Below are 17507 nucleotides of genomic sequence, written 5' to 3'. Positions count from 1 at the left end.
CTTCTGTTGGAAAAACACTCTACAACTCTGTCCTAGCACCCAGATTTTGTTTCACATGTATTGTAAGTGAATCAAAGAGGAATTTTGGCTGGGGCTCCTTTACTTTGTATTTACAAGTATCAAGCAAATAATGAAAGCAAAGTTGTATTTAGAAGGTAAAATGTATCACAAAGGCTGCCTAGCCAGACATTCTGATCCACTGAGCAACCTCAAAAATATTAACTCCAGTTTTCTCTCTAAGAATTAAGTAACAAATTATTATGTTGTAGACACCTGCCTGGAAAAAGGAAACCCTTCAGTCTGCACTGTAGTCTCTACTACACTCCTCTCTTTGGTGTATGGTATTTATGAAATGCCACATACACAAGAGCCCCTTTCAATGACAGCCCATCTGCAAGAAAACTTCAGATCACGTGGGAAACATCTAGTGAGAAGCTGGCAGAGAACACTGCAGACAGAATGCTATTAGATAGTTCCTTTGCCTTAACAATTTTTTTTTTTGACAGAGAGAGAAAAAACGAGTGAAGTTTAAAGCTTTAATCTCATACCCAAGCTTGTCAGAGTCCAAATCTATCTGTAATGCTCTCCAAATCAGAATGAACTCAGAAAGATGACGTTCAATCTTTAAATCCTTCTCTGCAGACCTATTTTTAATTCTCAGGTTCATAAAATGGATTCCTGCTGTGGCTCCAGAGCTCTCTAACGTGCATTCTACCTATTATGTTTGACATAACCACATGTTAGAATTCAGCTGCATTTAGAACCAAAAGTTTTATTTGCACCATTTCCTGTGTAGTGTAATAAAACCAATTCAGTGTGACAGAACTATCATTGTCACTGGTGGAAAACCAATTATCTCCTCTCCTGGTCACTGTTATTCTTTTCACTCCACCAGTAACTCTAATATTCTGGACACTTTTTGAACAAATTTTATCTGGACACTTTTGAACAAAATTTATTGTGCTTTCTTTGCCACAGAGTGAATAATAAATAAATGCTTCAATAAGAATGTCAAAAAACCTATTTTTCATATCTTACTTTCTCAAGAAACATTTTTTCAGTCTCTTTCTAAATTAATTCCTAAATAGTCTAAGCTCTTCGAATCTTTGATATAATAATTATGGGAACCATAATTAACCACCTTTCCAAAACCTCCTGTAATGTACCATTTCTGTTCCATTTCTGTAAATCAATCCATTTAAGCTGGATTAGAACTGACATGTCTGCTCAACTAGAGGAAAATACCATCCAAATACACAATTGTTTCAATGATCTTAACCAGGAATTCTACAGAAAGTCAAAGTTGTTTCTTAGATTTTCAACTCATGTAGTTTATCACAGTAACTCTCATGAACTACCATCACTTTCAGCAATGGGAAGAGACTTCTGTTCATGACCTGAGGACATACACAGATATCTCCAAACAGAACTGCTGCCTACATTCACTCCCTACAGCAACAACATCTTCATTAAAACACTTTGATACATATCCATGTAAATCCAGCAGAATAACATTTTACAAATATTCCAGTATGAAAACCAGAGCATTAAAGTAATGAAATTCTGCTTGTTTTACATGATTCTGGTAATCTTCATATTCCTCATTTCTGCATTGATTTTGTACTTTAAGTTTTCTTGTGAAGAAATGTACTCTGGAATAACTTCATATTCTAATTATAGTTTGATGAAGATGTGTCCTGAACTGACACTGAACCTGCTCTGTCCTTCTCTGCTAGGAATGATTTATTCTGCCAGTTCACATTCAATTTTAAATGAAATTATCCATCTTCCTGGCTGATAAACTGATACCAGATTTCAAAGCACACAGAGATGGACACATTCACTCACAATCTACTTCCAAAATGGCACGGACAGACTTGGCAAGGTCCCCAGCTTCTGCTGCAAGAGCTGCTGTGACAGTAGGTCCGACCCTTCCCAGCCGTGCCAGAAGTGCTTTAGTGGACAATGTTCTCCTGTCACTAAGAGAATAAAGAGTAAGTGTTTATTTGTAAGATGATAAAGGAAATTGCTCCTTTTAAAAAGGTAAACTTGTTTTTCTAAAGTGGTTTTGTTCTCACTGTATGAACAAAAAAGATTCACGCTACCAAATCAGCGAGTCTGCCCCAGCAGCAGTCCTGGCTGAACAACAAAGGTTATTTGGAAAGTTCAATTCAAATAACATTCACAACTCAAAATGCAGTGTCAAGGACTCAGTGGGTGTCACAAAAGGAACTTGAATGGAATTTTCATACCAGCATTTAAGAAGGAACACTGCTTCATGGGACCCAACTCTTCTCTGCTGTTAGTTAGTCAGCTTGTCACCTTGGCTTAGTATTTGATAATAAATCCATCTACTAAAATATACTCTATGAACTTTATAAACAGACAACATCACTGTTGTGTGCAGTGCCAATGGGAACTGCATCTCACTGATTATCTATGATATCCTAGTTGGTCTGAGCCTGCACAGGTTTTTTGAAATAACGTTCCAGTTCACTTCACTTAAATGCATTTGATTTCCTTGAGAGCTGTACCAAACAAAACTGCAGGAAAGAGACTGAACAATTTTACTGTTACATAAATATTAATAGAATGCTATCTGGGATATATAGGCACAATCATGTCAATATTCTGAAGGACCAAAGGCTGCTTAAATCTTCTTGAATATTCCCAGCAGCTTTTTAAACAAGAAAATTAATCAAATGTAAATGGATACGCATTTTATCAATTTATTTATATGCTACTGGATTCATTGTGATGCAAAATCACCTAGGAGAATCTAAAAAAATATTAAAAAAATTATAACCCACTGTTAAAGTTCCTTGCATTTTAACTAATCCTTAGTACATTATAATTACTTTATGGAAACATCCAGACAATCATATCTATGTAATTACTAACTGTTTTAATTTAATTCAGAGGTTGTTAATGAAGCTGTATCCTGAAAGCCTAATTCATAATTCATGCCATTCCCTCTCTTTCAATAAAATGACACTCAGAACTACACAGCAAAAGCATAGGAAAAGAAATAGCTACAAGGCAGTTTTTGGAGACTTGGAAAAAATAGCAGTGTTTTTCATTATTAATATTGCCATTTCATTACCTTAAAACTGTTGAGGAGGTAGAGTTATCAGAGAGTATTTCATGCACAACCTGTTGGTCATAGTCAAGAAGTTATCAGTTTATAAATCAACACCATCAAAAAGTTAATACCTTATAGTTTGATGTTCTATTTGGGGGTGGGGGATTTGACTGTCAATTAAAGAGTCTAGTGTCTCCCAGCTAGAAGTGCAAAAGTAAAAACCAAAATATTATAACCCCCTTAAACAAAGTAAATATAACAACATCACTTTTTTTTGTTGTTGTTTCATAACATTCCAAAGTATTACCAAATATTAGCTTTTCTGCCTTTTTCTTCTGAGGAGTTTCACAGAAATTGGTAGAGTTTAGATGTAAAAAATTATCTCATCATTTTCATTTGTTCAGTATAGCAAAACACAAAGATTATGTAAACCTCTGGATGGAACTGTACACTTACACATCATCTATATTTCCAGGAATGAAAGGATCTCTGTGAACTAGTTTATAGCCATTTTACTATGTTTATTCCTCAAAGACATCAACACAAACCTTTTCCAAATAAGGTATTGCTAGAAATGAAAGGCAAAGTTACCTCTACAAATTGTAGCAATTTTTCAGTGGCCACCTCAAATGTCTTCCTGGCAGACTCCGATTTCCGCAACTGGCAGTCAAGCACCGTAACCCTCTTTCTCAAGTCTTGAATGTTCTCCTGGAAAAGGTATTTTATGGCTTTTATTCTAATAATTTTCTCCCATGGATCACACAGAGACATGGTATGAACTGAGTGTTTGGAATGTTTAACACACTCTTTTCTACATTTCTGTAAAACTCATAACTGGAATGCCGGACCAGCTGGAAAATCAGCACCAAACTGCAACAGATTTTGGCAAATGATAGAAAGGTAAATTAAAATTGGAAGACAACAACAGTGATAGGGCTGAAAATTAAGAGAGTTTGAACCGACCGATGAATGGATCAAAAATACCAACCTGATGGTGACAGTATCCCTCAGTAGGGTGCCATAAACAGCCAGAACAAACTCAGTCCCCTAGCTTGCATCCTTTGGCCACTACAGTAATTATGGCACATCTTGGAGGAAATTACCCCCTAGGATGTCTCTGCATGCACTCGTATAACCTATTGATCAGTGTTATGCATCCCTCTCTCCTTCAGTACAGAGGATGTGAGCCCTGTTAGATCCAGTCCTGGAGGCTTTGGGTTTCATTAGAGTGCCTGGCACTGTTCCTGTGAGAGAACCACGAGTGAAGTCCTCACATGTACCTGGGCATGTCTGTTTAGCTGAGCTGTCTGCTGGACACAAGATCTAGAAAGATCTCTCCAAAATACAGAAAACAGCACTGTAGTTAAAAATAAACTTTTACATCACACTGCAGGTGATCATTCTGAAAGCTCACAACCTACTCTAAAACTCTTTTCAAAAAATCACCCAAACCCACTTATTAACTTTACTGGAAGCAAATAATTTGTTTGTATACACTGTACAAAGCAGCAGAATCATCATCACCCTGAATGTCAAAGGATCTGTTGATTCAAACACCTTTGTTTTGGTAATGTCACTGTCCACTCTGGAGAAAGAGCTGGTGAGGGACCTCATCTTTCACACTAAAAAGGCTGTAATATGGAGTTGGTACCTACTTGATACTGCTTCTTTTGGATAAGAAATGCAGAGGTTCAAATCTCCACACAGGTGTTGAAGTAGTCAGTCAGAATTTCAGGAATTCAAGCTACAATCTCTGGAACAAACCCCCAGGAAAGTAACCCACACCCTCTGAATTTCTTAAAATTTGGCTGTTTATACAAGTCCTAGAAAACAAACAGTGCTGCAAGAACACCTGACATAAAAGATGGGGCATCTCACCCAAATGTTCAGAAAGAACTTCCAGGGTGTGATTCACCTCATCACTCACAACTGGATGAGAGGAATTCCTCCCTGGGAGCCACAGGGACTTGGTTAAGCTGTTCTCTGCAAGCTTGTTTACCTCAGAGCTTGGCTTTACCTTCCAATGTCTTGAAATATTAAATTAATTCTCAGGATTAAACAAGGCAACATTTCAGTAGGTTTTCTTCACCAGGTCATATGCACATCCATTTTTCATGAGAAAAACAAGGTAATCTCAAAAATGCCAACCTGTTTGCATTTGTTCAAACCGTGTCTAGAACACAGGTCAGGAGTTACAGGGAAAAATTTTAAAGTGCCTCCAATATTTTATTTCTTAGCCTGTTCTGAAAAGCCTCACTGAAGATGATGTGGGTTTAAAATATAAGGCTCAATTAAAAAAAAAAAATTGGCGGGATTAGTAGTATTTAAATGATTATTTTAATTAAATCTAAGTTTACTTTAGAACAGGACAGGGGTGTTATTTGCCTAACAAAAACATAAACCTGAAGGCCATTTTCACATGAGTACAAAAGCATACAAATATATGCAAGGTGTAGTCCTTTAAAGACAATGTATCTGCAGCCCAGAAACTATTCCATGCTTAATGCTTGAGATATGCTGACCTATAACCCAAATATGCTGGGAGCTCCTGTTTTTCCAGCCCAAAGATGTCTGGTGAAAGGAAGCTTCGTACACTTCACATTACCCCCTTCGCTACACATCATCCCAGTTATTGAATAATACAAGACAAACAGTGACCTACTTTAGAAAAGCAGATGAAAAGAAAATGAAAACAAGATACATGACAACAGGAAGGAAACCATGGTAACTCTGACAGGCTTTGCTTACTTTATTTTGGCCAGAATGCTCAGCGAGCTGAGCCTTCAGCTCTCCAATTTCAGCCTCTAACAGGTGAATCACTTCTTCATAGTCCATCTCTATTCCCCGGGCCTGCCTTTGTGCAGCCTCTGCAAGGTGAATTCTGCTTCGCAGGGCTCTTGTCTCCTCCACAGCTGCCTTGGCTTCCTGCAGATGATACAATTCAGTGGAAAAGTTACAACTCCAACTACCAAAAAAGCAGATTTAGCTCGCAAGTACTGCAGCTGGCCTCAGGGCTACCTGTTAGTGTTCATGGTTAGAGGGCTCAATTGCTAATTTTTAATATATGATGTGCAAATGAAAAACAGGTAAGCACAGAGACATAATTTTCCTAATAAATTAAACAACAAGTTCTACAATTACTGAAAATCTACGTGAATGAAAGGTTTCCTGAAATGCACCAGATGCTGTTGATCTGCCCCACTTTTTCCATACCAAAAAAGTACCTTAATGAGATGTTACTTCATTTTATTATTATTGCCTGAATTCACACTCTAGTCACAGCTCACACATCACGTACATGGACTTTTAATGCAAGTATTCAGTCCACACTCTTCTCAGAATCAGTGCTTTTTATAAAAACTATTTTTCTGCCTAGTTCCTGCTCCTATTACGCTCCTAATATCCTATATTATCACAGAACATTAGAAGAGAGTCGGATAAAACTTTTATCTAAATAACGTACAGAAAACAGAAAAATCAGAAACTGTTAGCTTTAATTCAGCTAATGTAATCCCTAAATGTTGCAACATGTCCTTTCAAGAAAGATATTGCTCAGTTCATTTTAGGACTGAATATTAATTGAAGTTAACTTTGATTAGTAAATTAGAAAGTCAAACTAAAGATGGGTTTACACACTAGGAATAAAACAAACAAACTGCTCACACAAAATATACAGGCTCACTGGCACCAAAACTAGTAAACCATCTTTGCCCTCAGCTATTAATTAATCTGTATGAAAAGTCACCTTATATCAATTTTCTGAATAATTAAAGTTATAAGCTTTGAATACACAAATTCACAGAGCTACAAGCTTTTTGTAGAAGTTGCTCAGTTAAGGATACTTAGGTGAATATTCTATTCCTGGTCTACCTATTACATCTTATTATTATTATATCCTGGTTGGGAATGGAACTAGAGGGAAAACAGGTGGCTGTAGAGGAGAAACACACTGTGACTCTTTAACATGGAGGAAACAACCTTCTAGAAGCTAGGTTTGAAACTGCTGTTTCTAAAAAACCTAGATGACCAGATCTGTCTGTTTTGTGGAAGAAACTGCATATAACATGTGTCATGATACAAATGTCTATAGAGAGGTCAGTTAAACTTACAAATGCAGATTTAATTCTTTCTTCATGTAGAAGCATTTGTTCTGTACAATCAATATCCTTCAAGTCAGGTTTTCCTATACTTTGTGATAATGTTCTTTCTGTAAAATGATCTACCAATCTCAGCTTCACACGACTTTTAACCTCTACACTGTTAGCCTTAATGAACAATATACTCCAGGCCATAAATCAGCTAATAGCAGTCACATATAACCAGTACATCATCTTCCTCATCTTTGCAATATAAAACCAATTTGGATGATGGCCAGGGACATCCTGGTCTCTCAGAAAATAGAGCAGTAGAAGAAGTAACCACACACGTAGAACAGCAACACCACTAGTGAAGGCAGGTGACACTGCTGCTGTACAGGCACTGGTGTGTTACAGGGCACAAGCGGTAAGAGATCCATTTAAGTGACCTTTAATTTGACAGCAAGTAGAATGGTTTTCTTTTTTCCTTTGGAAGCACTAGGTGAACTACACGAGGACCACTTGCACCTGGAAACACAGACTCATCCCAAGCTTATTGCTCTGTGTGTGTTATTCCTCACGCTGGTGTCAGAGTTGTGTGTCTGCAGCACTAAGAACAGTGTGAGGGTCATTACTGCTCGCACTCCCTGAAAGCACAACAGAACAATCCCTCCTCCTGCAAGCTGCTCGTGGCACTCCTTTTTTCCTAGAAACAATTCAGAGAACACAGGGACTCCTAAGAAGTTATCAATCTACAGAAGCAGGGGTCAAAATTACTACCTCTAGGGAAGGCACTTTATGGCCACTGTAAGAAACAAAATGAGTCAATAGCAAGAAGAGCTGGGCCCTGCTGATACAGAGGATGAGCTGGGAGCCTTCAGCACCAAAGGCTTCCTTGGGAAGCAGGCTGGAGGTGGGAAAAAGACTCTCAGAGACAAAAGTGAAAGGATGCTCTGATGTTAAGTTTGACTAATATGAATGAACACAGAGGCCTTGAAAAAGGATGGCGTCTTAAAAACCCACACTTAGGAATTATTTAAATAAACCGACATGAGAAAAGTGAAGAGAAAATTGCTATTATGAAAAGAGAGGTCTTCATTTTGAAAGAATACCTCCTTGAGATAAAGGTTTAAACTCTTATAATCCAGAACTGCCTTTACTCCTCTGTTGTTTTTTCAGAACCCTAGTTGTTGAATATTAATTTCTCTGTAATAGCAGACTAAGTATGACCAGATTTCAATGGTGAAAGACCTAAAGGAATAATTAAGGAACAATGGCTTCTTACATTACAATTAAACAATTATACACACTAAAACTGAATTAGTAAAGTCTTCTGACACACCAGAGCTGTTTGCTGGAGCAGAGGGGCACAAAGGGAAACTATTCCCTTTGTGGAACTGGAGAATAGATTTCACTGTTCTCCAGTTACTGGAGCTGGCACTGTGGGGACACAGTGGGTTCTCTCACCTGTGCAGGTAAGGGGGCCCCACCAGTGAAGAACTGATGGGTAACACCCACTTCAGCAAGACAGCTCTTGTCCCACTCAAATGTATGAAAAAAGTGTCCAAGGCCAGGCTGGATGGGGCTTGGAGCAATCTGGGAGAGTGGAGGGTGTCCCTCTCCATGGCAGGGGTTAGAATGAGATGAGCTTTAAGGTCCTTTCCAATCCAAACCGATCTAGGATTCTAAGACAACAGATAGGGAATCTGCAGCTGCTAATATTTCATTTATATAAATGCTTGATGGGGCCAATTGTCCTAATCTGGTACGAAGCCACTACAACCAATAAGGAACTGAAAGCTGGAGGACAGAAGCTGAATCTGTAAAAAAGCACTTTCAAGGTACAGGTTCAGAGTGCCAGAAGGTTTTATCCAAGTTTTATTCCAGCGACCAAAACCACCAGAACTAAGATATTCTTTTAAAGCACATGAAAATTGTAGTTACAAGTCAACTGTGCTTGTTGATTAATGTTATAAAAATTGTATGCTGAAATTATCCTTCAAAAGAACTTTTAATATCTTTACTATGTATTAAAATAAAAAAAGCTAATGAAACAAACCCAATCCTTCTTTCAGGCAGGGTGAAATAAATTATATACTGCTTCCAAAATAGCAGCCATTCAAAAGCCCCTCTTTCCCTGTTAAGAGAAAATAACCACAGAATAGCATATCTCAGCCCTATGAACCGAGTCCAGGAGTTCGGAATACCACAAACAGTATCTTATCTTTACAGGCTCTCCCATTTACTATGTTTAGCTAAGTGCTTCAGCTGACAGAAACTGCCCAGAAAAAGCTGTAGTACAGAAGGGATCATTCAGGCTGGAATACTCCAGGTCTCTGAGGCAGCACAGGATCCAGTCCAACTCCTCCAGGAAGACAGAAGACATCATTCCAGATTTCACATTCATGCTCTTGGCAAGACTTCAGGTACGCAAAAGTGCCTTTCTGTGTTTGGTGCCAATTTCAGCTTACATATGATTTCAAGGAAGCCCCAAAGATATAGTGCTATATCACAACTTCAAAGCTAAAATAGGTCAATTAATGAATTTTAATTGTCACATACCAATATTAGAAAATAATTACTACCTTACTGCAAGTTTAGCAGCATTTCTAATCTTAAGAGTTTATTCACGCTGTTAGTTACTGAGTGAAGCACTGTTTAATGAATTGGTACTAACAAAGCATGTTTATTAACCAGAATATTTGTACCCCTGTCTTAATTAATCTGTAATCTCTGCAATTCGCAATTAGTAGAAAATAGGAATACCACAAAATATACCCCAATACATGACTGGTAACCTATATCCTCATTTAAAACCTTCGTTTTTTCATGAAAGCAGTCATTTTTAAAAAATGCTTAAATTACACTGAAGTCAGAAGACCTTATGCATAGACTTTAATTGTTTTTTTTTGTTTACTTTGATTGTTACTTTTAATCAGGCCATTAGGGCTCAATAATGCACTCATTAACTCCTTTCACTAAACTTCAGCTCAAGCAGGAATGCACACCGTAAGTTAAATGGCAACTTGTACTGTAGGTAGCCTATTTCTAAAAAACTTATCACCATGAATCTCAGTGCCAATATTGGTTTTAAACAACAGAAATATATATATATAAATACATATGAAACACTTGAAAATGCACCAAGTATAAACAAAAGAAAATGTCCATTAAAAGCCCACTTACATGTCCTAAAACAAATCACACAATGCTATAATTATATATAATTTATTATTTCTCTTTGACTTCTCTATATGGAACCCTTTCAATGCCTACAAGAAAATCAGTATTTATCCCTGGGAGGTTTGCAGGGCAAAGCTGAACTTCATCACCACACGACAGTACCTGAGAAAAATAAAAGTGGGAGGACCTCGAGTGGTGGCAAATGGGCACTGCTGCCACTTAAAACATCTTAAACCAGCCCTGTCCAAGGCTGCCTTCCCAGAAAAAGCAGGTTTGTACTGGGGATTGTACTTTGTAATAGCTTTAGTCTGGACTAATACACAGAACAAGTGCTCTGGTCTAGAACAACACAGTCAACCCATTAGAGAATGGGAACTTCCAAGTGCATTACTGGAACAATCTTCCAGTTAAATTTTATCCAGAAGATAACCCAACTTATTTCCCCACAGTGTACAGAAGGAAACTACACAATACTAATGGAAAAAGCTTCCAAGCAGCTCTCTTACATTCAAGGAATAAAAGGTGATAATGAAGGTGCTCAACTAGTCTTATGAGCAAAAATATAAGACTAATCTTAATACATGGGATTTTTAAACTTTATCTCTTGCATTTTTACATGACATCAGACATGAGAAACCTGCAAAGGATAGGTGCAGCAGTGCAGGAGGGAAGGAAGGCAGCCAGGCTCATTAGAAGGAAAAAGCTGACAGGGTGTTCAGGAAAAAGAGGGAACCAGAAAGCCACTTGGTTTTGAATCCAGGCTATAAATGACATGAGACTTACATTTAATTGGGAATTTCCTTTAAGAGACACAAGGAGGCCAAATACTCTGATTTACTGGCTCATAATTATAGATAGATTTGGAGACAGAAACAAGGCTTTCCTCACAAACCCCTAACTACAATTTTTTTTCCTGGTAGTTTTTTCACACTTAAGACTGGCTGACATATAAAATAGTTAATGTTAGGATTGTAAATTAGGCTCACTGTTGGCTAAAACCAGCAAAATCTCTAAGACCAGAAAGGTTCTACTACATCATTATGCCACTTCATTGATCCAGCTGGTCTTAGGGTTCCACTCTCAATTCAATAGTAGAGAAATATATTACTGCTCTAAAAACTGAAGGATCAATTCTCCACTTTTAATCAAAAGCTCTGTAGTAACACAAGAAGCACTTTGTGTTGAAATCAGTGTGAAAGCATAGTCTGTATGAGCAGCAAGACAAAAAGTGCTCCTTTCTCCCTTTCACAAAAAAAACAATTAAAAATTTTTAAATAATTGTAATTTTTAGAAACTTCAACATACTTGCTTGACTACTTGTAGCTGCTCTGTTAACTGTTTCTGTAAGTCCACAGATTCAGACAATTCTTCCTGTTTTAAAAAAAAAAGAATAATAGAGGAGTTTTGGTCCTAAAACAATTAGCTCTTTCAAAACTACAGGTAGCAATACTTAACTTCTATCAACAGCTTTTACAAAACCTGTGATAAAACCATCTCTAAAAGCTAACTTTTCTGTGAGTTCATTGATGCTTTTTAAGTTTCTTGAGTATTTTAGGATTATTTACTGAACATTTCTGGGATTTGTGTAAAAGAGTGTAAGAAATAAGGCAATTAATTATAGATTGATCATTGTCAGTTTTCCACATCAGCAATTTAGGGACTCTGGGTCAGCAGCCACTGTGCTCAATGTAAACAGGGTTCTTTCATTTCAGTACAGAGCTCTCTGAAGAAGAATCCTTGAGCACAGAACAGAGAACAGATCTCTGGCCATTTCAACCCAATGTTTCTGTAATTTACAGCAAGAATTTTTTTGGACCAAGAGGCAATTTTTTAATTGTCTTTATCCCAAGCTCAGTATTCCTGTCCAAGAATCAGAGTTATGTATCCTGAATACATATATCTTTTGGTTTGTTAAAACAGAAATTCAGGACCATGGGAATGTGGTAGGAACCTGGGATATTAATAAACAATAAGAGTATTTACTGCTTTAGTCTTGGGAATTTTCTAATGTCTGGGAAAATATGTATTAATTTTGCACACAGATTAATTTATCCTCCAGTTCTGATTCCTTTCAGAAGTATCAGCACATGCTCAGACTCTGCAGTTACAAGCATCACACATTTTAAAATAAAACTGCCATGCAAATCAGTCATTTCTCCAAATTCACTTCTGTGAAATGTCTGCTTAGTCTCATTTCTCTGTGGATCAGATTAAAAAATGTGTTAGCATTCAGTGTAACAGCTAAAATTCACTGTCTCCACAAATACATTGTAAGCAGTCTTCAAACATGATTAAGACTGCTTGCACTGCCATTTTATTTATGAAAAACTGCACATGAAATTAAAAAAAAAAGAAAATTACTATGCAAACTCAAAAAAAAATTAGTCTCTTGAATAATTTAAAGCAAATAAAAATTGTGTTACCTTTAATTTACTCATTTCTTTTAAAGCTTCATTTCTTTCTTTCTTAAGTCTTTCCACATCACCCTCCAAGGAATCACAGGTTACAAACTGTGTGTATATAAACACTTAAGGTTAGAATGTATTGCTAACTGTGTCTTCCATAATCTTTAACATCTTATATTAAAAGTTCTTGTTAATAAAATGAGAAGAAAATCTTAATTTTGAGTTATAGATCTGAAAATGCTAAAAGCATTTAAGAAAATTTTAACCAACTTATCTTCCAAAGGAACAATTACTTTTCCTTTTAAAGTGGATTAATAAAGTGTTTTTTAAATTATCAAGAATACATCACTATTTTAGTATTTTAAATAATAGGCATTTTATTTTAGTGTTCATATACTAAAAATGCTCTTTTTAGAAGTCACTTCTAGAATAAAATGGTTTTCACTGTAGCACAGTAGTTCAAATCACTGTGCCCAGTAGTTGTTTCTCACTCACACAGGTTTTAACAACCCAAATTTTATTAAGAGACCTCAGTAAATCAATGTTGTCCAGACATACAACAAACCAGAATTAAATTACATTAATTGCTTTCTATAAATTAGAAAAAAGCTTAAAAAAGCTTCACAGAAACTAAGCTATCTTAAAGAACCCCATGCTATCGAGCTGTTTTAAACATCTGCCCAAGATGTGGAGTTATTTTACATACAATAAACTCTCCAATAATCTCCTCCCAGTTGTTAGAACACTGACCAGGCACATATTTTACCTGTGAGTCCTGTAAGCTGGCAACTTCACTGACCCTAGAGGTGACAGATTTGTGGCCATCATCAGCTGCAGTTGATTGCATGGACAACAGATTTCTTGAAACTTCAAAGAAATCTAGGAAAAAAACAGCTCAGATTTTGTTGTTGTAGCCCAGAAGTTCAGCTTAGTAACAGATCACTGATGCAACACAACTCCAATATCACCAAGAACAGCCACTCTGAGAAATGCAGTGTCTGCCCTTGAAGCTTTCTAAAGGAAAATAGGAAAATCAGAGAGATATCTCCAAAGAGAAAGCTCTGTTAAAGATGGTAAGAATAAAAATGCCCAAAACACACCGTGGGATGAAATGTCCTCAAATCAAATTGTGAAGGAGAAAAGAAAACAAAGGTGGTGTGAAGTTCACCTTCAAAGTACCTGGGATGTTCTGCATTTGGCAGGTGTCTGTGAAAAATGAAATAAATCTGCACACCAGGTATATACACCTGCCCTTCCCAAGAAGTTGGCCTTACCAGAGGAGACAGGAAAAAGGAAAAATTTCCTGCTAGCTCTGAGCTCATGGTTTCCTTTTCAGGCCCTTTAAACCCCTGACAGAGGCTTGGTAAAATTGATGTTGACCAAGTTGAAAGTTTTAAATACAAACACTCCCTCATTCACAATCAACATGACTTGGATTACCCATACATTTTTAATTAAAAAATTCTATGACAGAAAAGTGGAAATATAAAGGTCAGTTTACTTCACATAAAATCTGACAGAAGATCCAGTATCTCTCTCACTGAGGATCTTTCTGGATGTTTAAGTACAAAATACTAGTTTTCACACACTAGTGTTTTTCATAGACTTTAGGAAAAGTGAAATTTCCATCAGTTTTAGCATCAGAACCATCATGTCTCACAGTTTCTGAAAAGTATTTTAAAATTGTCAGTGTCATCAACCAAAATTGTCATAACCAACAACAGCAACTCAATCCTATCAGAATTAGGTTTAGCTGGAAGAATTATGATGGTCTCCCTGCAAATCTGTTTCTATATGCAATAACTTGAAATGTTCTTGCTTCCCACAGACTGAAGTTAAATGATCCGTCAGTTTACTTGCTTCAAGAAGCCTCCCTAACCATCAAAACTCTCCCAAGTAATTTTTGGAAAAATTACAGTTCCCTATTGTCAAAACAAAAAGTTCAGGATTTTGTGAGCACAAAATAAAACTTTCCCAAGGCTGCTCTTAATTAGATAAATTTGTGATTTGCATTCCCATGACTTAGTTTCAAAATTTCAAGCTTATTTTCTACAGTAAAATAAGGTTCTTGCCTCAAACTATCATTTTATTTGCAGCAGCAACCCAATACTGACAAAAAATATAATAATCGTTATTATCTACCATTTCTGTATTCCTACTTTTCACTATTTTCTATGGTAATTAACAAATTATTACCTCCAAAAGACACTGTTCCTTTAGAATCTTTATGAAGTTGCTGCCTTAGGGCTTGCTGCTGTTCATCTGTGAGCTGAAGCCCAAGATAATTCAGTGCCTGGAAGGAAAAAACTTATTTTGGACTGAAAAAAGAAAGGACTAAGGATAATGACTGCAGGGACATGGGGGAATAATTAAAGAGCTACACTTCAAAGAGCCTTTGTATCCCGGTACACTCTCACTGACAACACTTTTATTCCAGAGCCACTCTGTGACTTTTTCTTCTCATTGAGAGATGTTCAGATATTATTTAACCTTGAATACAGATGAGTGTAATAAGCAAACCCCTTTGTCCTTAATAACTGCTTTAAAAATCCTGAGGGATGTTCTGATTCCCAGAAGAGTTAATCAGTAATTAGATTAACAAAAACAGTAATTTGCCCAATGTATAAACTGAAATGTTGGCCTGCAACATTAAAGAGCTACTCAAATAGAAAATTCTGTGTGTCATTTATACCTTAGAGTTTGTCAGCCTAGAAATATTGTTTAGAGGTTTTACCTGCATCATGAAGAGGAAGAAGCAAAACTCAGAAGATTTTAAGTATTTACCCTCTCCAGCTTTTCTGTTTTGAGATGAATACTTGAGTTCTTTCCTTGGGGCTCATAATCATCATTCTGGCTGGGGGCAATAACTAAGAAATAAAAAAAAAAATAAAGTAATAATGATGTAGTAACTATTGCTTTGAAAAATTTGTTCTGAAGCTCTGCTCATCAGGTGGATGCCAGCTAAATACCCACTTGCCAAAAATACATGTTAATCCTTAGACTGACTTCTTCTTTTAAAAGACATAATTGTAATCAACAAAAATTATGGGTATCAACCACTTCCACTATTTTTTTTGCATAAAAAAGTGACAAGTAGCAAATTAACAGAAAATAACCAGGAATAACTTTGAGTGATCCATCAAGCATATGGCTTCTCCTCGTGGTATTTTCTCTTCTCTCAGAGTTACACAGACACTCAGGAAACAGAAGGGGAAACACACTTGTGAATTCCAAGAGAGACCTCCAAGACACACCCTCGGCGTAACTGACAGTTCCCACATGGAGTGATCTAGAAAACACTGGGGAAAGAGAGGGAATGACCTGTTCCCAACCATGGGCTGTGTGGAGAGAGCTTAGGCTGAACTCCCCAGGCTCCTCAGTATTTTTTCCTGGGAAGGAACACTTTTCCAAGAACTCCTGTCCATCAGGCCATCATCCATCAGCCCCCTCTACCCTCACAGTCAGAAACACAACTTTGCATGGGTTTTTTTTTTTAAACTCTTTGGATTTTAGATGTATGCAAATAAAAAAAAAAAATTGTTTGCATTCATTATTTATAAACATAATGTAGATCTTAATTCATCATTTCCTTAATGAATTAAAAAGGTACTGAAACCAAAACCAGCTTTTGACAAGTAAAGGATCTTGCAGTTTGAGATTCTCTCTAAAGGAACAGAAGGAATTGCAGGGAATTCTTTTTTTAAAAAATTCTTTAAGTTTCACAGAGTATCTGTTTCCAAGCTCAAAGCCATTTATATTCTCTTTACATGCCAAAAGCATAAACCAAAACATCTTGAAAATCTCTGACACTAACACCTCTCACATGCTATATTAAATTCTGAAGACAGTGGGCTAGAACCTTGGTGGAATTGGCACAATTTCACTTCAGCTCAGAATGAAAAAGCCTCATGTGTGAGTTTGTGCAAAAACTTCCTGAAACTATGCTAATTTTTTTCATAAGGTGTTAAAAAAATAGTATCTCATCTAAAAAATACTTTAATTTTTCAAGGTTATCTTTGAAAGTTTATCCTTGAAAAAGGGCAGCATGAAAGAAGTGGCAGGTTTGACAAAGAATGTGCTGTTAAATAAGAAAAAAATCAAACATGGCAAGAAGCAGTACAAACTGGAGCTGCAAGTATTTGTGCTTTCTGCTCTACTACCTACATTATTCAGATATGTTAAAGAGACTGTGGCCTTCTTGGTGTCTTCAAACAATGAAGCTCCAGTGTACTGAATTATATTAACCAAGAGTCTTGTATTCTGAATATATTAAAAAATAAGACTTTTGTCTTGTTCCTTTGATTTAGTTGTAGTGTTTTTCATGGTCAATATGTAAAAACTGTGTGATCATTATTCTCCAGGTGTATTCAATACTAAAACTTTTCCAGTTTCAATAGCCCATATTTGGTCAGGTCACCCTTCAACGAAGGAAACCAACTGTCCGATTTGCAATATGGGAACTGTTTCATTTTAAATCTGAATATCTAATATGGGCTATAATAAATGCAAGAACAATTGAAATAACATCAGTGGAGAGACATCTGGAATGAATCAGATCCTGTGTATTTTTTCTTCCTCTTCTCAGTACATTAGACATCAAGTTGAGAAGCTCAGCTTATGCTTAATTCCTACTGCCTGACGAAAAAGAATAAAGTTCAGGTCTGCACAGAGAAATACTGAAAAGGGTCAGTTCTATCACAGTGTCAATGGGGACTCCCATTATTGTGCCACTCCTGCATTTTCACTGTTTCTAAATACAAC

The 17507-nt window shown here is 36.6% G+C and overlaps 1 protein-coding gene across 7 annotated transcripts in view; it reads right to left on the bottom strand.

The window, feature by feature from the left end:
* The window catches only part of STXBP4 (syntaxin binding protein 4), an 80857-nt gene that overhangs the window by 43911 nt on the left and 19439 nt on the right, over positions 1-17507 (bottom strand). For all 7 annotated transcript variants that reach the window (XR_005603318.1, XM_039562154.1, XM_019290753.3 and 4 more), the window contains 9 exons: positions 15531-15613; positions 14943-15039; positions 13513-13625; positions 12765-12851; positions 11647-11712; positions 5831-6007; positions 3674-3790; positions 3104-3153; positions 1849-1979 (listed from right to left, as the gene is read on the bottom strand). Coding sequence is in view for 6 of the 7 variants with exons in the window: in XM_039562154.1 (XP_039418088.1) it covers positions 1849-1979; positions 3104-3153; positions 3674-3790; positions 5831-6007; positions 11647-11712; positions 12765-12851; positions 13513-13625; positions 14943-15039; positions 15531-15613 (921 nt within the window). In the remaining variant the exon portion in view is untranslated. The remainder of the gene's footprint in view (positions 1-1848; positions 1980-3103; positions 3154-3673; positions 3791-5830; positions 6008-11646; positions 11713-12764; positions 12852-13512; positions 13626-14942; positions 15040-15530; positions 15614-17507) is intronic.

The sequence above is a fragment of the Corvus cornix genome, chromosome 18 (assembly GCF_000738735.6).
Source record: "Corvus cornix cornix isolate S_Up_H32 chromosome 18, ASM73873v5, whole genome shotgun sequence".
In the NCBI taxonomy this organism is placed as follows: domain Eukaryota; kingdom Metazoa; phylum Chordata; class Aves; order Passeriformes; family Corvidae; genus Corvus; species Corvus cornix.
This window is presented reverse-complemented; position numbering and strand designations above follow the sequence as displayed.